Source organism: Trichosurus vulpecula, chromosome 2, assembly GCF_011100635.1.
Source record: "Trichosurus vulpecula isolate mTriVul1 chromosome 2, mTriVul1.pri, whole genome shotgun sequence".
NCBI lineage: Eukaryota > Metazoa > Chordata > Mammalia > Diprotodontia > Phalangeridae > Trichosurus > Trichosurus vulpecula.
In genome coordinates this window covers 188,179,076-188,201,558 of record NC_050574.1, presented here as the reverse complement: position 1 = coordinate 188,201,558, position 22,483 = coordinate 188,179,076, and the positions used below count along the sequence as shown (strand labels likewise).

Genomic DNA, 22,483 nt, shown 5'->3' with positions numbered 1-22,483 from the left:
TGGCAAGGTCCAGTGGTCCTTAGCTGAAGTAGCAGGGATGATGGCAAAGTTCAAAGGTCTTTAGGATGCGCCATTGATGAGTTATTCCACTAGCCTCTGGACAGGTGGGGTTTAGGATGGGGTACTTGTGGGGATGAAGGGGTTCAGTGCTAATCTAATGGGCTTTGCCCTACAGCACCCCATGGAAGTATCTGGGTGGTCAGCGTTTGGCTGGTGTTTTGTTCACAAAACTGTAGCTGTGACTGTTTCTGCAGTGCCTGGTTTGTGACTATCTGGCTTCTTTTTCTGAAGCACACTTTACTTAGGCTATTTTTGGGGACCAAGTCCAAAATAAGCTGTTCCTTTTTCACTTCAGCAATGTGGAATTCTGATCAGGAGAATCCCTGATTTGCAAATCTGTTCCTTATAATGAAACTAATCAATTAAACAGCTACCTGACTGCTGGCACTTTGTCTCTAGCCTGCTGTTTAGTCATTCTCAGGTTAGAGACTGGCTCAATAAAATCCTGTTAATGGAGTTCTGGTCTTGGAAGAGACTTATTTCCAAAAAACTGATGGAAAACTTATCTCTGTAGCTACAACCTCTTGGAGCTCCAGTTTCTTTACTTATAAAATCAGAATAAAAAATCTCTCCCTTACCTTTCCTGCCTTTCTCCTAGAAGTCTCATGATGATCAAATCAGATAATGTGTATAAAAGTGCTCTGTGAACTATGAAGTGTTATATAGATGTGTGATATGAGAACCTTGCTTATATTTGTTAGATGAGGTGTCAAAGGCTGCCTTATCACAGAATCATAGAATTTGGTGACGGCAAAGCAGAGACTTAACAAATGAGGGAAGCTACCTCCCAACAGAATTTCCTAGGACACTTCAAGGTTAAGTGACTCCATTACAGCTGCACAGCTAGTATGTCAAAGACAGGCCTGGAACCCAGGTCTTTCAAATTCCAAGGTGATCGCTCTCTCGCAAGGTACAGATAAAAACTTTACCAGATTAACCAAGCTAAGACCTTTTAAAAGAGCATCTTATTGATTTGAAAAGAAAAAAAACCCTATATATGTGAAAGCACAAATTCTTTGAATTATTTAAGATTTCAAGTAGTTCTTATAATAAAAACAGCATTTACATTTAAGGTTTCCAATGCACTTTATAAATATTATCTCATTTTATCCTCATAAAGAACCTGGGAAGTAGGTGTTATCTCCAATTTGTAGACAAGGAAACTGAAACAAGTTAAATGACTTGTCCAGTGTCTTATAGGTAGTATATGCCTGAAGCAGAATTTGAACTTTAGTCTTCCTTACTGCTAGGTGGTGAAGTGGATAGAGCACCAGGCCTGGAGTCAGGAAGAGTCCTCTACCTAAATTCAATTTGGCCTTAGATACTTCCCAGCTGTGTGACCCTGGGCAAATCACTTCACCCTGCTTGCCTTCGTTCCTCATCTATAAAATGAGCTGGAGAGGGAAATGGCAAACCATTCCAATGTCTTTTTGAAGAAAATCCCATATGGGGTCACAGAGTTGGACATGACTAAAAATGACTGAACAACAGTCTTGGTCCACAGGATTCTATCCTTTGTGTTACCCAGCTGTGCTGAAAAGTCAGCATTAATCTTCTATTCTTTGAGGAGGGGGGGATGTTGGGGAAGGTAATTGGGGTTAAGTGACTTATCCAGGGTCACACAGCTAGTAAGTGTTGGAGACCGAATTTGAACTCAGGTCCTGTACTCTAACCACTGCGCTACCTAGGTGCCCCATTAATTTTATATTCTAAGACACAAAAGAAATAGAAAAGCAGACCAAAATTGAAAGTCTTTTAACTCTACTTCCTATTCCATTTTTTTTACTGCTCTCATGGAAAACTGTCTATGAGAGAAATTTGAAAGTACCTTGTGGGCAATTTTTTTTAAGTCTTAGAGATATAAAGAGTAATGATAGTGTTGGAGAGAGGAAGAGAAATTAAGCTGATGTTACTATGATGTGCTAAATTGATGGAAGTTGCTTAAATGATCTAGGGAATTACAGTTATTGTCATGACTCTGCTCTGAAAGCAAAGAGGTAATATGACTCTCTAGATGACCACACTGACACCAAACTGAATAGCAAATTCTATTTTGGGGGGCATCCTTAGGAGATTCCCCAAGTCCAATGAGATTCCTACATCATTTCCAGAGTTACTAAGGGATCTTATTTAAAAGATGATTTTTTTCTTATTTCACATGCGTTAAGAGTGGCAGATAGATAGATCACATTAAACTACAGTTATCTATGACTCTAGAGTTATGTGTGAATAGAAACTGTTTTCTCTTTTGTCCAGCAACCCTGAGGGTCTTCCTCTCTCAGTCTGATTTTTTTTTAATTAAAGGGACCATCCCTTGACTCACTTCTTAAGGAGGCCTATTTACTGAATGGTCATTACCTCACTGAAAGTGAGAACCTGAAAAGGCCTTAGCCCAAAAAGGTCAGGGTCTCCCATTGCATCCTGGGCCATCTGCAGTCATCCTAATGAATATCAGGCCACTGGACCCGGATGGCTCTGGAGGAGAAAGTGAGGCTGGTGACCTTGCACAGCCCTTCCTCACTCAAATCAAAGTCAGCTGCAAGACATGTCATCATTTCTCCATCTCCAATGTCATAGTCCTCTTCGAGAATGAAGGACAAATACAAGAGTTCTGTGGATATACAGATGGATTCACTCAATAAATATTTTTGAGTGCCACCTAGGTTTAAGGTAAGGTGCTAGGCATGCAAAGACAAAAAATCAATCTCTGATTTTTTTTTAAATCAGTTTTTATTGCTCTTTTTTTTTACATCATTCGTACTTTTCCACAGTATCATTCTCCATTACCTATCCCAGAGAGCCACCCCATTTAACAAATAATATTTTTTAAAGACAGAGAAAAATCATTATAGATGATCACTACGTTGAAAAAGTCTGAAAACGTGTACTGTGTAACACTTGTGGACCTCTGACCTCCACTGGAGTGGGGGGTGAGGAGAGTGTCTTCTTATATTTCTTCTTTTGAGCCACATGGCCATACTTGTTTTTTGTGCTTTTTCAACATTCACTTTTGATGGATAAGGGGATTGTTCATTCTGTTTACATTGGAGTTTTGGTTTACATTGTTGCAGTCTTTGTAGGTATTGTTTTTTTTGTTTTCTTTACTCTGCTCTTCAATCTGCATCCATTCATACAGATCTTTCCACGCTACTCTGTATATATCACACTTGTCTGTTCTTAGATCACAGTAATATTGTTACATTCATGTATCATAATTGATTTAGCCATTCCCTGATCAGTGGAATCTACTTTGTTTCCAATTCTTTGTTATCACTTACACTGCTGCAACAAATATTCTGGTGAATATGTGTACTTTCTCCTTATCAAGACCTCCTCAGGGTATAAGCCTGATTAGTGGAATCCTTGTGTTAAAGGGTATGAACATTTTAGTCTCTATAGTTACATCATTCCAAATTGCTTTCCAATGATTCTACAGATTCACAGCTCATGCACAACAATGCATTAATGTGCCTATCTTCCCACAACCCCTCCAACAGTGCCTATTCCCATCTTTTTTCCCTCTTGCTATTAGTGATTTGGAGTAGAGTCTCTGATCTTTAGGAGTTATTTGAACAATCAAACAGCAAACATTTATTAATCACCACTGTGTGCCAGACACTGTTCAAGGCATTAGGGATGAAGATACAAAAGCAATATGGTCCTTACCTTCAAGGAGATTACATTTGGCGGGGGGTGGGGGGGAGATTAGTATAACATGTTCACAGATAAATACATGCAGGACACACACACACACACACACACACAAATAAGTGTAAAATGATCATTTCAGAGAAGAAACCAACAAGGGCAGGAACGGAGAAAGGCCAGGAAGTGAAGATGATGCTTGAGATGACCCTTGAGGGAGCCAGGGGTTCCAAGAGGCACAGGTAAGGAGTGAGAGCATGACAGACATGAAGAATAGTCTTGCAAAGACTCAGAGAGAGGAGATATGTTATGTATGGGCAATAGGGTTTGGGGTTTAGATCTCCAAAACTCACCAGGCTATAAGTGTGAGATGAAAACTCCTGGACCAATCCCACTCCTGACTGATACAGGAACTTTGACCTGCTCCATTTCTGATCTGACTTGGGCTGATTCTCCTCTCCTTAGGCAGCTTAGTGACTCCCAACTCTGTTGGCTGATCATATTGGTGCCAAACTTAAGGCATATACCTGGCTTAGCCAACTGCAACTCAGAGCTCAAAAGCTTGAGATGCATCAGCCTCAGCCTCCCTGATAGAAGGGATTATAGACATGTGCCAATACACTCAGCAAATGTTTGTGGAAATGTATGGTCCTAATAGTTACTTTATAGGTAACCTACCCTAGAGTGAGTATCCTTTAGACACAATTGGACTTCTCTAGACGACTATCATGTTTAAGAAGCCATATTTCTACTGGGCTTGCTATTCCTGCACTCCTCTTTCATTGAAGAGAGCTATTAAGATATGCATTTTACTCAAATATAAAATATTACAAGAGTTCAAATGCCAACCATATATTGCTATGTGATAGTCTCTCTGCTTTTAATCTTACAACCTGAACATGGCTGCACATATTTTGGCTCTCTGCCCATTATGTCCTCTGTTTAGGGAAAATAAGATTAGTCAGTAAGTGATCTTTGGGCAGAGAACTGCCCCATTAGGGACAAATAACATCCCGTTGTTAGTAGAAACCCTACTTTGCCTGATAAGCTCTAGAAATAGAAAACCTTAGAGATTATTAAGCTCAACTGCCACATTTTAAGGAAAGGGGGGAGGAAGAGAGAAAAAGAACAAGCATTTATTAAGTGCCTACTATGTGTCAGGCACTGTGTTAAGAGCTTTACAAATTTAACCTTATTTGGTTCTCAAAACAACTCTTTGAGGAGTTGAGGGAGGCAGACAGAGTTAGATGACTTGCCTTGGGTCTCACAGCTAGGAAGTATTTGAGGTCAAATTTGAACTCAGGTCTTCTGGACTCCACTTAACCTGGCTACTATAGAGAGGTTAAGTGACTTAACTGGTACATGTAGAGATAAACCCAATAATCTTTCCAATACACTATGTGATTCTTCATCATTTGAAAATAATGGTTTCTCATAGGCAAGGCCAGGAGAGCACAAGGTGTGATAGATTTTCCCAAATTTGAGAGGTCCCAGTTATGGTCTTGATGATAGGCTGTGTCTTCTGTCTAAGAACTAGCATAAAAATGGAGGAAGTCACTGACAAGTTTACCACTGGCTGAAACATGAAAAAGTAGTTACATACATTTATTTAACAGTTCATCATTACAACATGTTTTACATACATTATTTTATTTTTCTCCTCATAACAATCCTTTCTGGGGTGTACAAGTGTAATATCTCCCCATTTTATAGGAAAGTAAGCTGAGTTTCAGATGGTACCTTTGAGATCCAACAGCTGGTGAATGGTAGAGCTTAGAATCAGCCTTTTGATTACAAATTTATTGTACTTTAAAAAAATCTTGACTTCTTATTTCTAAGGTGGAGGGAGGAGAGGTTTTTGGAAAACTCTGAATGCAAAAAATATATGCACAATAATGGAATTTTAAAGAAATGTTGTCCACACTTTATATACCTATGTATGCAATTCAAACACATGTCATTTAGTCTTGAGGAATGATATTACAGATGTATACAGATGAAGTTCAAATTTTGGAGGTGCAACCCACTCTTTTTGTGCCTAAAACACATCATGATTTTCCTTTGGTTTGCAGTTGTGGATATTTGCAGTATTTGAGGCCATTTTAAATCCCACCCACCTTGCTATCCAGTACCTTTGATAGCTAATGGACTGGCTGTTATGTTGCTGAGATTTTCTTGTAGCATCAGCTCAGTGATCCAAGAACTGCATCATTGAAAGCTGTAGTGAAGTGGACCCTCCCTGCTCTCAGTTGTCCACCTCAGCTTACAGCCGGAGAACTGTTAATCTTTCCCCACTATCATGTCAAGCTTAGCAGGCATGTTAAGGTGAAACAATGAGAACTCAGATTTCAATAGAATGTAGGAGTTTACAAAGTCCTTACAACAACCCTGGGAGGTAAGTTACCTAAGTATCATTGGCATCATTATAAAGAGAAGGAGTCAAGGTTCAGCCAGGCCCAGACAGCTAGTAAGTGTCCAAAGGGTTCATGCCAGAACAAGTGAGGAGAAAGTCTTTTCAGTGCATGTCTTGGACTTATGTACGGATAATCCATTTTAGGTGAAATAGGACTCCTAGAGGAAGTTGAAGAAACTATCATGTGTTACCTTTACATATAAAATTAAATTTTAATGTCCCTTTCAATAATTTCATTATTTCATATTGGTCTCTGTATGTCCCCAGATGTCTTGTTTTAATTTCCTTTCTCTCAGAAATCACATTTGCCAGACTGAAAAGGTCTTGTCTCCGCAGACAAGAAAGTTCAGATAATAATTTAGATATTTTTTTCATCACCATCATTGAAGAACATTTATGAATCTCTTGTGTGCTGTGTGGTACTCTTGCTCACTGAGTATTTAACAATCTAAGACAATCTTGCCTCCTGCAAGACATATGCTGACAGTCAAGGACTGTATTTAGCCAATGCTTGGAAAGATAATGAAATAGTAGCTTCCTTTAAGTCCCAACTAGAATCTTTCTCTTACTGGAAGGCTTTCCCAACTCCTCTTAAGTCTAGTGCCTTCCCTTGCTCAATTACTTATTATTTATCCTGTACATAGCTTGTTTTATATATATTTGTTTGCATTTTGTCTCCCCCATTAGATTGTAAGCTCCTTGAGGACAACGACTGCCTTTTGCCTTTTTTTGTATCTCCAGCTTTTAACACAGTGCCTGGCATATACTAGGTGCTTAAAAATGCTTATTGATTGATAGTATATATGTCAAGTTAAAAGGGCATTTCAGAGATAGATAATAAGATAATGTATTACATTTATGCAATCCTTTATGCTAACAAAATGTTCTCACAGAAGCTAATTTATTCTTCAAAATAACTGTGTGAGGGAAGTAGGGCAGGGATTATTAAATCCATTTTACAAAAGAAGAAACTGAAATTGAGATAGGTTAAGTAATTTGCTCACAGTCACATTGCTAAATGGTAATGATGGACTTCAAACCTGGTGGAATGGTAACTAGAGTAAGTAGAACAATTTAAAAATTATAGACACCCTCTAGCCATCCCATCTTGGAGTATATACTCCACAGAGGTCAAAGGCAGACAGAAAGGTTCCATATACACCTGAATATTCAAAGAAGTACTTTTTTGTAGGAGCAAAGAACTGGATACAAAATATATGCCAATGGATTGGGGGATGACCATAATAGGATACTAGTTAATACTATGTAAGAAATGAGAGCTATGAGGACTTCAGGAAAAGATGGAAAGACCTGAATAGACTGATTCAGAATAAAGTTAGTAAAACCAGGAGAATAATACACACTTTGAATGAAATAATGTAGAAGAACACCATTGAATAGTAACCTAACTCTGATTAATTAAAATGACCATAACAGATGATGAAACACTTCCTTCCTTTTAATAGAGACATGGGGGGGGTCTACTAGTATGCAATGCTGCATACATACATTGCCAGACCAGATCGTTGTGTTAGTTTTGCTTACCTGTTCTTTCTGTGTTACCAGGGAGAGTTGAAGGAAGAGTGATCAGGAAATGACTGGTGTGAAAAAAAAAAAATAAAAGACAGGAATTCATCTTTAAAAATATCTAAGAAAGTGAACTCTGGACACCAGTCACCTGGTGCTTAATCTGGCACCACTAATACTGAAGTCAGATGCCTGTAAGAAAAGGCATTTTAATAAACCTCAAAATGCCAAGCCTCATGTTATTATTTTTTGTTAATTACCAGACAATTGTAGTGGTGTGTTCTCTACATGCCTAGCTCGAGGTATCAGTATCATAATGGGGGGGGGGGGGGGTGGAGAGAAGCAAAGAATATATGCAATTATGAATTTTCATGTGCAAAACCAACCTATAATGTCTCTGTTGCCTTCCAAGGGTAAAGACTTAACACCATACTTTCGGAAACATTGGGAAATATTGTTCCTGGAAGAAGACACTCCTCTGATAACTTGCCCGGCTCATCTGTCTTTATTATACTAAATTTCTGAGATTGACCGTTGGCTTGTCGGCGAGATTTTGGGAAGGGGAGCAGAAAGTGATCAGGGAAGAGTATCCCCAACCCTACCCAAATTCCAGTCCTGTGGCTACAGTCACATTTTCCACCTCACAGTGCCCTCGTTCCCACTTCATCTTTCACTCTTTCACGTTAAATTTTGGACCTGAATGGATTCCCGCACCCCAGTCTGCATTACACTGACAATTAAGGGGTGCGGGAATACCTGCTCTTTATTGCCCTTTGTCGTCTAAAGCCCTTGGACCAGTAGCCAGCGCTCTCGGGGAATTTCTGGAGAATTCCGCAATCCTTTGGATTCTTTTTCTCCAGAATCAATAACAGAAGGAAATGGGGGGAGGGGAGGGCCACAGGGGCGGGGTTCGAGATTTCCCTCAAAGGATTTTGAATGAGGATGGGAACTGGTTTACAATCCTATTCATTGAGCGCAAGCTGGGGTTTAAGTGTTGTGTAAAGAAGACGGGAGACTTAGACCATGCACAGGAGCCAGTTGCCTATGCTTGACCAAGCGCACATTTTCAGCCAAGAAAGGAGCAAATTTGTGAACTACCGTTACATTTCCCGGCAACTCTCAAATCTTCATGAAGATCAGATTCTCGGAGCAGTGGCGGGGTGGGGGTGGGGGCGTGGGTGGGGTGGGGTGGAGTTTTATTTAGGTAACTTTAGTAAATAGATTTTTTTTTTACTTGCAACAACAAATGGAAGGCAATAGAGGTCCCGGGAGAACGGCCTGCCAAGGGCCATGCTGATCAAAAAAGTGTCAGAAATATAACCCGAGGGGTGGCATATTGGAAACAAGGCAACAGGACAGATCGTAGAACCACTAGTAGACTGAGCGCTAGAAGAGATTTCGGGATCTATCACCTCCAACTCCCTAATTTCCAGGACAAGGAAACTGAAGAACCCTAGCGAAAGGGATCCCAGTTTGCCAAAAAGGGTATCCACTGAAAGACGTTCAGAGTCAGGGTCTTCTGTTTGACTTTCTCCCGAAGCTGCACAGTCAGCCTCGGAAGAAAGTCACCGGCGCTGTTCCTTACTCAATTGCGATTCCGGGCCGAAAGTGGCGTGTGGATTGTCCTCCGACTGAGGAGAAAAAGAATTCTAACATTTATATAGATTACAACGTCAGGTTATTATTATTTTTGTTAATTACCAGACAATTGTAGTGGTGTGTTCTCTACGTGACTAGCTAGAGGTATCAGCATAATAATGGGGCGGCGGGAGAGAAGCAAAGAATATATGCAATTTGGCGGTAATAATAAATGAATCGACCAATTCATGTTTGAGGAAGTAGATTAGCTGTTAATACTCAAAAGAGACATTGTATTATATATATATATATATATATATATATACACATATGTACATACACATATCTTCCTTGTTTAGAGGTATGAAGGAATGGAACTATTAGAATTTGAATGGATGCTAGCAGGGTCTTGTACTCCACCTAATTTACTAAGAATTTAAAATATGTCATCTAATTTGTGCCTCACAACAGCCCTGTGAGGTGTAGGTAGTGGAAGTTACTAGTCCCATTTTACGGATGAGAAAATAGGCCTCAGAGAGGCTGACTAGTCAAGGATGCACAACTCGAAATATTGATTCCGAATTCAGAGCTACTTCTCTTCTACCAGAAATAGTGGATCCTTGCCCGAGGGCAGGCAGGTGGCAGACCGACGTGACAGGAACCTCCCTGTTTCCTTTCCCTTTCTGGTTCTGTTTATCATTTTTTCTTTTCAAATCCTGAGATCACGATTGAAACGCGGAGAGTCCTCAGTTCTCAGCCAGGGAGAAATTGCTCCCTCCAACAGGGCTCTCTGACCTGAAGCCAACAGCCTTGAGTTTTTGAGCGCGAACCCAAAGATACTGAGCCGCTCAGCAACACCCTTTGTTTCCCCAAAGTTGAGTCCTAGTCCCCAGCCTAGGAACTTGGGTTGTCTCGACACTAGCCTCCTTTCTATGGTCCTAAGACACTCGTAGGAAGGATTCAAGGCTATGATGTTTGGCGAGAGAAGCAGCTAAAGTTCAAATCCCGCCTCCGACAATTAAGCAAGTCATTTAGACTCTGGTAGTCGTCTTAAGTCAAGAAGCCAAAAGCCAAGTAACTTTCTGCTTCCTGGAAGGGATTTATTTTTGCTAAAGGGAAATCACATCGCATTTGACACATTACGGTTATCAGAGTGGCTTTCTCCAGCCTCGGGTAGGAAAATTGGATGGGTTTGGGTCAGAGACTGTCAACAATTGGAGCATATTGCTCCCCAGCCCACTTCCACTTCCTAAGGTTTTCATTGATTTAGGTGCCTTTTCTTGCTCCTCGGTCTCCTTCACCTCCACCCCTCTCCACCCTCATTCCCCCCTTCCCCTCCCCGGACTTGAAGCTATCAGGGAAGTCTGACCTCAAGGTTCCACTGCGAAAGTCAGAAGTTCCTTTTTTTTTCCCTGGGAAGACTTTGGGACGTTTTCGGGGTGATAAGATTCAAAATTCTTTTTAGATGCTCTAGGGAGGGAAGCGGTGATGAGCTAGCCAGCGTAGACCCCTGCATACTTTGCCTTCCCGCTGACTTCGCCACTCCCGCCCCGGGTCTCCTGTGTACGGCTTTGGTTCCTCTTCCGTGGAGAGTTCTTCTAGTTCGGTTCGTCTATTCAGTGGAGAGCTAAGGAATCAGGGCTCTACAGGACCTTCCTGGACCTAGACTTTATAGCTGCCTAATAACTCTCAAGGATTTTGGCTTTCTCCGGTATCTGGCAGCCGGAAGTCCCTAAACCAGATCTGGGAGGTGGTGGGAGTTGGGAAAATTTTCCTTTGAATCTTCACCTCCCTCTTTTCTTCTTTCCAGGGCAAAAGCCTACTTAACGATCTAGGGGAAAGAGTTGGCCTCAGGCTACCGGGATTAACAGAGCGAAGCTGGAGAGGAAGATCTAATGCGCGCGTCCACAGAGTCCTCGAGGCCAGCTCATTCCCTTGTAGGCGTTGGAATCCTTCAGCCAGCTCGGGTACTGGTTGCGTCCAGGCGCAACTTGATTCTGTTTACACCATGCAGCGAAACAATAGTACCGTTACACTGACTGGAGAGTCCAAGATTCCCCAAGGAAAAGGAGAGAGACCGGAGACCACTGTAGGGGACCACTACTGTAGGGCGAAAATACTGATAATTTAGAACTTTGGCCTCAAGATCTCCCTCAGTCTGAAGGGCCCAGCACCCCAGAGTCGCAGGTCCAAAAGAATGCCCCCAAGAACGTCAGAGGAGGAGAGCTACCCCCGGCCTTGGGGGCAGCTTCCTACCACTCGTCTTTACTGCTCTGGACTCAGGGACGCGCGCGGGGGAGAGGAGCAGAAAGGCTGGGAGACGCACAGCTGGCCCAGTCAGCCTATGAGCCCTAGGTCTACAGTCTCTCTACAGCCCAAAAGTTCTTGGAGCTGTGCAAAGAGAATCGAAGGATCTGGGTTTAAATTCCACCCACGATGCTTACTGTCAATGTGACCTTGGACCATTCACTTCATCTCACTGGGCCTTAGTTTCCTCTTATGTAAAATTAGTGGGTCGACTAAATGATCTCTGGAGTCTTTTCCAATTCTACATCTATGAGCCCTGATTTTACCTTTCTGAAGAGAGGAGAGGATAAGGGTAGTGGATCCTAGAAGACTCCAAGTGCTTTCTACTCCAAGTCTGTTGGCAATGAAATCAACCACCAGTTCCCAAGACATAGATTGACACTTGGAATCTGGAGGCTTTCAGAATATTCATTTTGGTGGGGACCCTTAAAGAGAGTAGCAGAATATTCTTTTTTGTTTTTATTGTTTAAAAACGGGCTTAGTAGGCTGGTTCATCTTAGAGGTTAGCCTCCCAAGTGAGAAGACAATTGTCTTCAGAGGTGGGTTTCAAAAACAGATGATTGTCCAGCTAGCCTTCAGTGTGTCATTATATACTTACCTCTTCATCATCCATCCATGGATTATCTATTTCGTGGGTTAGCCAGTAGGCAATGTTAAATTCCACACCCATTATTTTCCCTCATTCTTTCCCCCAACCCCCATAAGCTCTTCCCTGACTATTCAGTGTTTCAGGGGACCAGTTTAGCCTAAGTAACCTGCAACTAATCCTCACCAAAAAAGAAAAAAAAAACTAAACAAACCAAAAAACCAAACCAAAGCAAAAAAAAAAACACCATCAGAATGTATTACAAAAATCTTATAAGTATTTTTAAAAATAGCTACTGGTTCTTATTAGCATGAGACTTCAACGTTACTTTTTTTCTTAATAAAACCAAACTGTTGTTTAGGACTGCTTTGGTAAGCTGAATCTCTATGAGGATGAGGAGGGAGCTTAGTTTCATCACTACGTTTTTTTAAAAAATGGTTTATTTAATGTTTTCCAGAAACATCACTTGATGTCAAAGTGATGTCTGGTGTGTCTGACACCAGAGAATGCACCCCAAAGCATATAGAGCCTTTCATAAAGTACCACTGAGTTATTTCTTAAAACATTGAGAGGCAGAAGGACATAGCTGATAGAGACCTGGTCTAGGAGGCAGGAAGAGTCGGATTCAAGTCTAGCTTCTGACTCCTGCTGGCTGAGACTCTTGATTACTTGATTACTTCCCTTGCTGCTGAGATTTTAAGGGGCCAAACAGGTACTGATCTGTGTTGATTGAGGGAGTTTCATAACTGGGGTTCACTATGACAATGAAACGCAGATGTGGGCATGTTCTCCCCCAACAGGATCGAGAAACCATCCTACATAGAACTGAGACTCATTACTCATTTCTCTCATTCTTAAAGGTGCTGAAATCTTATGGTGGCACAAAACATATACACATGTGCGTATACATGTATACATACACATATATGCAAATACTGAGCTTCCACTTCCAGCAGACATCCAAAGCCCTCCTTAGTGACACAATTAAAATTCCTTATGAACTCCAGAAAAATCCAGGCTTTTCTTCACCAGGGGTTCCTGCGATGCTCTGCTTTGGGGTATAAATACGAATCATAAACAGAAAGATTCAACTTAATCTTGTTCAGGAGTGCTTGCTTAGGAGCCTCCTGCTGCCAGACACTTCTCCCAATTGTCCACTCGTGTCTTTCCCTCTGCCTGCGCTCTCTGTGTCTGAGAGCAGTAGGCAGGAGAATGAAGAACGAATACATAAAAACCTTCTGTCCACCTTCCCTCCTTTTACAGCACTTCCTCCCCCGTATTCCGTCATTTCTACATCTTCAGGGAAAAGGCCGATCTTTGGGTGACAATTTTTAAGACTGCTCAAATGAGTTTGTTTTAAACTTCAAATGCATCACTTTCTCTGTAACCTGATACACCAATTGCGTTAAAAAACGACTAGTCACAGCTTTACATTGCTGCTAAACCAGAAACAGACGTCTATGAAACGGTTCATTCTATATCTAAACAGTCATATTTTGGACAGCAAAGGTTTTGAGGTGAATAATATAGTTATTGGGGAGGGGTGCCGATTCCCCGATTCCCTTACCTCCACTTCCTGCAGCCCTCTGCGTGGGCAGCAGCAAACATCAGCCCACAAAGGTGGCAGAGCACAGTTTAATTTAATTTACTTTTATTTCGAAGAGGCTGCTCTTAGGGATAAACTCCTAGCAGACTCTCCGGAGCTTGGCTCGGGGAAGCCTATTAAGGAGTTTCAGAGGCGCCTGCCAGGCTTGTGACGCAACACAAAACCACATTACTCCCGTCACCCCCAGGCAACATCAGAAAAAGAATCTAAAAATTAAAAAACAAAAACACAAAAACTGCAATTTGTTTCTCTCTCTCTCCCGATGTTGCGCGCAAAAGTTTGCGAGCACAAGGCTGCGCAGTCTCTCTCCTCTCGACTCAGATAATAGCTGAGTCCAGCAGTAGAGGGTGGCGGAGGCACTACCTCCTGACTCCTGCCCCCAGCAGACGGACACCCGTGACTCCCTAGTCCTGGTCTACTCCTTCCTACAGGTCTGCGAAGGGCGCCCAACTCTCACCGAGATTCCTGCGGCCGTGCCGCCTGGGCGCTGGGGCACTGGGGCTGAGGCGGGGGCTGGGGCTGGGGAGAGATGCTAAGACTGGGAGGCAGTCTCCCTTCGGCAGAGGGGACAGCAGGGACCGCAGACGGCACGGTCACCCCCGGAGGTTTCTGTAGCAGCTCTTCTTTGGCCCCCTCCCCAGAGGACACAACGCAGTCCTGCTCCGGCTCCTTGCCTCCAGCCCCTGCTCCTGTCACCCCACTTCTCTTCTTGTCCTCTTCTTTCTTCCACTTCATCCGGCGGTTCTGGAACCAGATCTTGATGTGCCGTTCGGTCAGGTTCAGCATGACGGCCAGTTCCACCCGGCGAGGCCGAGAGATGTACTTGTTAAAGAGGAACTCCTTCTCCAGCTCTAGCAGCTGCGCCCTGGTATAAGCGGTCCGCGTGCGCTTGTTCTCCTCCGGCTCCACCACGTAGGAGCCGCCTGTCAGGGACCGAATGGACGTACGTTAGCTACATTGCTCATTCTAGCCATTGCGGCCGACCCACACTACCAATGCAGATTAAACAGCAACCACCCGGTGTGCGGTGGTATTCGTTATTGTACTTACCACTAGAACCATCACTAATTAAAGTTACTACTAAGTTACCACGTATAATTTTTAAGTGTGCAAAGAACTGTCCATACTATATCTCTGTCGAACTTCACAAAATCATTGGGTGCTACAGGCATTAATAGTCCCACTTTATATAGGAGGAAACGGAGGCTATCCCTACAATTATTACATTCGGTTTTATATCTTTTATTTATTCATTTTTTTTTTTTTGGCAATGTGATTTCATTGGCCTAAAGAATTTCCAGTGAGGGAATACAGATCTGCAACTTTCAATTTATAGTTCCGAAAAGTTGGTTGCCTGGAGGAACGGAGAGTTTAAGTAATTTATTTCCCCAGAGTCACTCGCACCGACAGCATGTCAGGCTGGACTTGAACCCTAGGGGAGTACTAGTTCATCAATCCATCCACCCAAGTTTGAAACAACAGTACAACCAGTGATTGACTACTCTCGAAGTTCTAGGGTCAAGCTCATTTGCTCCCTGTAGAATTGTGCAGCAGCGGAGGGCGTCCTATATAATAACAGCTTGCACCCCGAACCAAATTCAACTCCCTTGAACCCGAATTAAGAAACCGCGGCGGAGAAAGACTAGACGCCGAGAACTAGGCCTCCTCTCTTTCCGGGTTCCTCGGAGGCCAGGTGAAACGGAGGGAAGGTAAAGTGAAAGGACTACTGCCTGACTTGTATCTATATCAGCGTCCCAGAAGTGGTGACCACAGTAGGCCAAGAGCTACATCTGTCTGGTAGATTAGGAGAACGGTGTCTCTGAGTAGCTCAGGTGGGATTTTTCTTAGTCTATAGAATTAAATAACAAACTATTCTTTTAGCATGAGTGAGAAATGCCCTATTCAAACGTTCAAGAGGCGAAATGAGGCTTGGTCCTTGGAGATTTGGCCACTTCCACTCAAGTTTCTTTCCTTTGAACTGAAGTAGGAGGCCCTGAAAAATGTTCGGTGTGCTGGTATGAAAGTGAGGGAGTCAGTTCAATTTTACTAGTCAGGAAAAGCCCAATTAAACTCTCAAAAGTAAAAGAGAGTAGAGGGAAAGTTTTAAAAAAAAATCTAGAGAAAAACTGGCTAACATTTACCCCGGTCTTACATTCGGAAAGGAGCCGGCAAAAAAAAAAAAAAATGGCAGGGATCTGGAGAAGTACCTTTGCTTTTAGTGGGGTTCTACCTGCAAGGGTCTCAGAGCCTGAAAGCAGGTTCAGGCTCAGAGCAGAAGTAGAGATATCTCTCCCCTTTACCACCAGCCCCTCCCCCTCCCCCCCAAAACACTTCTTTAGTGGAAGGCATAATTCAAATTAAATCCACATTCTTACTGTCACTAGAATCTAGAGATGCCAAGATCCCTCCTAAGGCCACACACACACACACACACACACACACACACACACACACACACACACGCGCGCGCGCGCGCGCACGCTCATGTACATAGGAGATCTGTTAGTCTGGGTGTGAGCATTCTCCTCCCCCCAAATGACACCCAATGCAGAAATACTTAGTTTGCTCTTAGAAGTTGCAGTATTTCTGTACCCCACTTGGAGGTCCTATCCCCTGTCATTCCAACCAAATTTTTCAAAGACCTCCTCACCCCACCCTTAAGTTGATGTCTTTAGCAGGATTCTGAGTTCCACAGGCACAAAAAGGCCATCAAAGGGTACTGTGGTTCATTTTGTTTTAAAGGCTCTATGAAAGTGACTCCCATTCTCCAGCTCCCACTTTGGCTGGGCTATTAATATTCTCTGTCTACAAAAACTCAGAGGCAGCAAGATTTGTGTTACCTTGCTTTGCTGCTGGGGACCCAGAGCTTAGGAGATGCTGGAGTGAGAGATCTTAGGGGTTATCAATGGGCAATGTAGTTTCTGGAGTGGGTATGGATAATCTAAAAAAAGGTCTTTATTTTCAATGATTTCTCCTCATCATGGCCATTTGGAGTGGTGAACGTGGCTGATCTCTAAATTTCCCAGCAGCTCTGTCTTATGAAACTTTAATATTAAAGCATGATAGGAGTAGATGGGAGTCCAGTGCTGCCTAGAAGCCAGGAGACAATTTTTGACCACTATCACCTGGTTACCCTCTACCTCTTTTGACCATCCTCTTCCATCACAGGCTAGCCATTTCCTAAGCTCATAGATTTCTTGTTCCTCAGATATTTTAAGAGAACAAGGCCTAAGGATAACTCCCTGGATGTAACTTGAGAGAGAAAAGGAGAGGGGGCTTCTACTTGGGGGGGTGGTTCTATTCGTCCTGTGACTCAGGTGCATCCCTCCCAGGGGAGATTTACTAATTTATTTTATCTTGAGCCAGATTTTGTGTGGAAGAGGCAAAATTAGTGGCAGGAAATAAGGTCAGAGAGGGAGCTCAGACAGAAGGACCAGATCCACTTCCTAGAGAAAGACAGACACTTGTTCTTTCTATCCAAATGGTTTCCCCTGGCTCCTTCATTGCGTAGTAGTGCCCTCCATGCCCCAAGAGAAACTCTCCTCTAGGGTCTTCACAAAGTTGTGTGGCCAGTTTGAGCTCAACTCCCCCAGAGGGGTTGTTTTGTTGACCTTGACCTTGCCCCCGACTCAGAACTTCACTTCCCAATCACCTTTCCCTGGCTGTTTCTCTTCATGGGTGGGATGCTTAGCCCAGGACAGCAACAAAGCAGGGCCACATGGTCCTAAGTTTCTGGAAGTCATCACTTCAACTGGCCACCCTAAGCATGTGTTGGGAAGTAGCAGAGAGACTAGGGGAGTGGGAATGGAAATGCAAAGTGGGTCTGAGGGAAGGTCCCTCTGAGAATTTAAATGTCCACAACTGGAGGAGAGGGCTTGAGACTTACCACCTCCTCCTGTTCCCAAGAAAAACTTCCCATTTTCCAACCCACTGAGGCCTGAGGCCTGGAGCCTTTCTGGGAAGTAAGAGGCCTTCCTACATCACTCCCAAGCAGCTGGGACATCTTTTCTTAGGGGGTTCCCACTACAATAAAATCCTGAACCTTCACCTCATCTTAAGCTAACCCCAGCTTAATTTCTTTGACTTTTTATCCTGGGCCCTATAGGAAAAATAAAAGGAAAAAACCCTAAATATTTAGCATCCAGAGGGCCAGTATCCCGTCTCTATTGAAATCTTAATTTTTCCACTCAGCCTTCCCCGTCTCAGGACAGCCAAGTACAGGCCAAGCCCGAGTGAAAGGACCCAGTGATTTCTCTGTGAGCTCAGTAGACTGTCCCCCCTTCTCTCAACTGTCTATTTGAAAGAAAGGATTAATGAAATATTTGCAGTGCAGGTGTGACCAGAAGTGCACCAGTCCAGAGGCGATAACATTGTGCAGCTACTGAGACAGAGACTGGCTGAGCGGCAGCTGAACTCTCAACCTGGGCTTCTCAGGGGACGGGGGAGGGGTGGAGTGGCTAAGAGTGAGGGGAGGAATGACCTGAGGCTCAGACAGCTCTGCCAAGTGTCTTGGACCCAGGGGGACAGCTAGAGTGCCTGCCACTCCACCACGGCTCTTTCTTCATTTGCAATGAGGGAGATTTTGACGCTGGCACCAATGTTGTTGGCCCCTGGAGCCTTGCAAAGGGTTGAGGGAGCACAGATTTCTAGACCTCTCCTCCTCCAGTGATTGAACCTCACTGCTGTATCTCAATGAGCCTCTCAAATTGACTACTGAAGAACAAGTATGGGAAAGCTTAATTCACCTTAGGATCAGAAAAAAATCTCTCAGACCTAAATGATCTTCCAAGGTGCTTCCAGCACCATTCTCTGACTTTCCTGGAATAAGCCAAAATGCAGGGAGAAGAACACTGCTCCCAGTTCCCATTTCTTTTCCCTGACTCTGGGCCCACCTTTCCAGCTTCCTCCTTCCGTCCTTTAAGGCTGTTTTTCTTTCTCTGATCCCAACTCTGGAATAATCTTAGGTCCTATATAAAATTCTCCCTTTCCTGGAGAAACAGTTTTAGCCAGAAGACTCTAAATCAGGCAACATGGTGTAGGGCCTGAAGTGTCACCTACAATCAATAAGTGAGTGTGTTACTAGTTATCATTGTGCATCTCAGCATTATCCTAGTTATCACCTATCTATGCTACTGCAGTTGTTTGATTAGGACTGTGTGGGCCACAACTGGGTAGGGCCCTGCATTGTTGAAGAGCACCTGGCCTGTGGCTTTGGATCTCTCTTCTCCAGATGTGGGTAGGAGTGGCAGGGAATCACGCTGACCCCTAAGTCCATCTCTGACATTTGCTTTTACAAGCCGCCATCAGGAGAAAAAAATCTGGTAGAAAATGGGGAGATCAGATGATGAATGATGGTGGGCTAGGTGGGTGTTTTGTTTTTGTTTAGGACTTACTGAGGAGGTTTGTTTTTTTTTAATTTGCTTAAACAGGAAATGAGCAAAGGAATTTTCTTGGAAGGCCAGTCGTTGAGAAGGACAGAGCTCCGTCATGCAGGGGGATGCCAAGATCCAGGGGGATGTGCTGGAAAGAGGTGAAGGAGGTGTAGACGAAGGGGAAACTGACAAGGTTGTGAGGTGGTTGAACTGGTGGAAAGGAATCAAGTATAGTGGACAAGAAGAGGAGCATGAAAGAAACAAACAAAAACAACCAAGCTTACCGGTCCATTGCCCCTTCCATGCATGAGACTTGGTCGATTTCATCCACGGGAAAGGCAGCTGAATTCTGCTGGGCTCCTCCAGAGTCCCGGACTCAATCCCATCTGTGAAGGGGATAGTTTGCTGGTGCGGGTGAGGAAGCTGAGAGGGATGGTGGAGATGAAGATGGGAGACCCCTGGATCTTCCGTGATAGGGGGCACCTCATAAGGGGAAATGTCCGGAGGGCTGCCCTGCTCCAGGGCGCTTAGGGCCCCCGGGTAAGGGGGTTGCGGTTGCTGCGGAGGCTGGCGCCCCATGTACAGACACGCTGGGGGGCTGGGGCTGTAATCCTGCACCTGGCACCTCTGAAACACGCAAGACTCCTTGTAGAGCTGGGTGGCAGCGTAGTACTGCTCCTCGGCGTTCATGGCTGGCAAAGGACCCAGGCGATGCAAGGGAGTCCTGTGACGCGTGTCCGTCCCGCAGCTCCCCTACGTCCCTCAGCTGCCCCAGGCCCACAGCACTCCCGCCCCTTGCACTTGCCCCGCTCACTTTGACAGCTTCTTGCGGTTCTCACCAGAACCTGAAGGGGTGACCCGCACTGAATGGCTCAGCGCCTCGGCTCCATAGGCTCCGCAGCAACCCACGTGGCCCCGCCCAAGGTCCCCATTGGGTCTGCTAATCTCTTAAAGAGCATACTCCAGGTACCTGAAAGCCCTTGCTTCCTTGGGTTTGTTTCGTTTTCCACCTTCCTGCCACTGAATATGTTGCCCAAACTTTTTCATTACAGGTGCCCTACACGTATGCGCCGAGGCTGCCTCTTTTTCCGCAGGGTTCCCTTGTCTGTGCAAAGCAGACCAAACAAAAACCCCGCACAGCTTGTGCATGGCGTATACACGTACCCCTAGAAGCAGCTTGGCCTGGAACACCAGTCTGAGAGTCAGGCGAGTTGGATTCCAGGACCAGCTTCGAAACAAGTCATTCCCCCTCTCTGAACCTCAATTTCTTCATCTGTAAAAGAGGATATCAGTATTCACACCACCTACCACAGAACGAGGAAAGCCTTTTGCAAAAAGTCCAACAATGACTTGAGCGTTTAGTAAACTCCATGTAAGCATTATGAACATCTTTCAGTAAAAGTTTTCGTTCCCAATTGCTGAAATAGGCAATCAATGACCCCAAATAGTTTTAGTCCATGTGAACAGTACCTCCTTTTGAGCTCGATGCTTTCTGAGGTCTCGCCAGCATGAAAAATGTCAGTTTCAGACATGTTGCGTTTGCGGGAAACAATTCATTTTGTCTTTTTGGGAACTGCGCTGTCCTTTGGTAGGCTCACATTACTGTTTCCATCAAAAGAAAACTAGTGAAAAACAGAACAACACAAAACGTAGGTTAAAACTCATCTTCCTCGGACCCAAGTGTTTTCTCAGCGATGGACTACTTCTTTTGTTAGCACTTTGGGGGCAAATTCGCATGCAAGTTCATGAAAATGTCCAAAGTATGACAACTGACCAGAAAGCTTGAACTGTCTGCACATACTTAAGCAAAAAATTAATCTCCCAATCTGGGAGAAGGTGCAAAAAAAAAAGTACATAGTTCGGAAAACTAGCCCATAAAATCCTTTTCGAATTGATTATCGTCCAGACCACTTTTGTGGAACAAATCATGACACGTACAATTGCCTAGTTGGGAAGTAAGAACTTATGGAGCCATCCCTAAGTAGTCGTTCAACGATGGTTGTATCCTACAAGACAGAATGAAAAGTAGGGTGCAGGTGGATGGGACCCTTCGGTTTCCTAAAGGCACTCTCTGGGTGCTTGTGTATTGAGTGCACAATGGAAATCTCTAAGCTTTCGGAAGTTTCTGTTTCTTCGAATCTCCAGGGCGTAGCTCAGTGCCCGACACATAGTAGGCTTGCTGAATGTTAGCTGACTGAATGACTAAATATTAAAAAAGAAAAAAAAAACCAAAACCAAAACAAACAAAACTGTAATAATGAACCAAATGAGAGGGAAAGAAACTTTACTGGGTGCTCCGGAATGGCATATGTTCTTCAGAAAAGTCCTTCAGAAAACTAACCCTTTTCAAATTTCTCCCTTTTGAGAAGCCTCAGGATTATCTATTATGTTTCATTTCAGTTTAGGGAAGGGCATACGAAAGGCCTTAAAGTGTTTGAAAATTGCAGTCTCCATGTAAAATAGAATCCAACAAGGCTGGTGGTGAAAGGGATCTTAGGGACCATCTAACCCAAAGGTTCTGAAGTTGGGGTTTGTGAATGGATTTCAGGGGAATCCATGAACTTGAATGGGAAAAAAAAATCACACTTTATTTCAGCATAATTTGTTTCCTTTGTAATCTCATGCATTTTAAAGTGCTATTCCAAAATGAAGCCATAGGCTTCACCAGACTACTGGAGATCACACAAATGGAGAGAACACGTACACAAGTTAAGAATACCTGCCCTAGTCCAACCCACCTACTACTCCCTACTCCAGTGGTAATATCTGTAAAGTGAAGAAATTGAGGCCAGAGGGTTGAAGTCATTTCCCCATAACCCATGTAGTCAGTGGCAGAGAGCCACTGTTCTGAAGCGCTTTCCACCTGGCCAAAACCTGCAAAGGCATATAAATTAGGCAGACGTTAAGTGTGTACGTGTGTGACTTTCGATGTATTCCTCAGGGAAAAAGGCCATCTGTGGCAATCTCCTGGCAGAGATAGTGAAAGGAGGTAAAGATTTGCCCCCTCCCACACTTTTAATCTCTCTTTCCCAGGGAGTCAATAAGGCCGTTGTTTGGTATTAGCTGTAGAAGACCACAATGCTATCAATAGAGTGACCGGGAGTGACCACATTGATTATTGAAGGGGTAGTTTGGGAGACTTCTCAGCAGCTTGGCTGAAATGTATTGACCCTTGGAGATAATCTGCTCCAAGTTGGTGCTGGTTGACTTGGTGACGAGGCTATGGGGAGGCGGAGAGCTACTGAAAAGGACAAAGATCGTTTTCCTACCTGTGCTCATTCACTCACTCACTCAAGCCTCCCGATTACAGGCTCTCCCTCCCTCCCTTCCTCCCTTCCTGCCTGCCTATCTCCCACCCTCCCTCCCTCAGCCTGTCTCCCTCTCTCTCT

At 43.8% G+C, this 22,483-nt stretch overlaps 1 protein-coding gene across 1 annotated transcript; it reads right to left on the bottom strand.

Moving 5' to 3' along the window:
* Nucleotides 1-14,175: 14,175 nt before the first annotated feature.
* PDX1 (pancreatic and duodenal homeobox 1) lies at nucleotides 14,176-19,784 on the bottom strand. Its single transcript, XM_036747831.1, has 2 exons — nucleotides 19,379-19,784; nucleotides 14,176-14,645 (listed from the first exon to the last, which is right to left on the bottom strand). The coding sequence occupies exons 1-2, from the start codon at nucleotides 19,782-19,784 to the stop codon at nucleotides 14,176-14,178; spliced, it is 876 nt and encodes a 291-aa protein (XP_036603726.1).
* Between the last annotated feature and the right edge of the window lie 2,699 nt (nucleotides 19,785-22,483).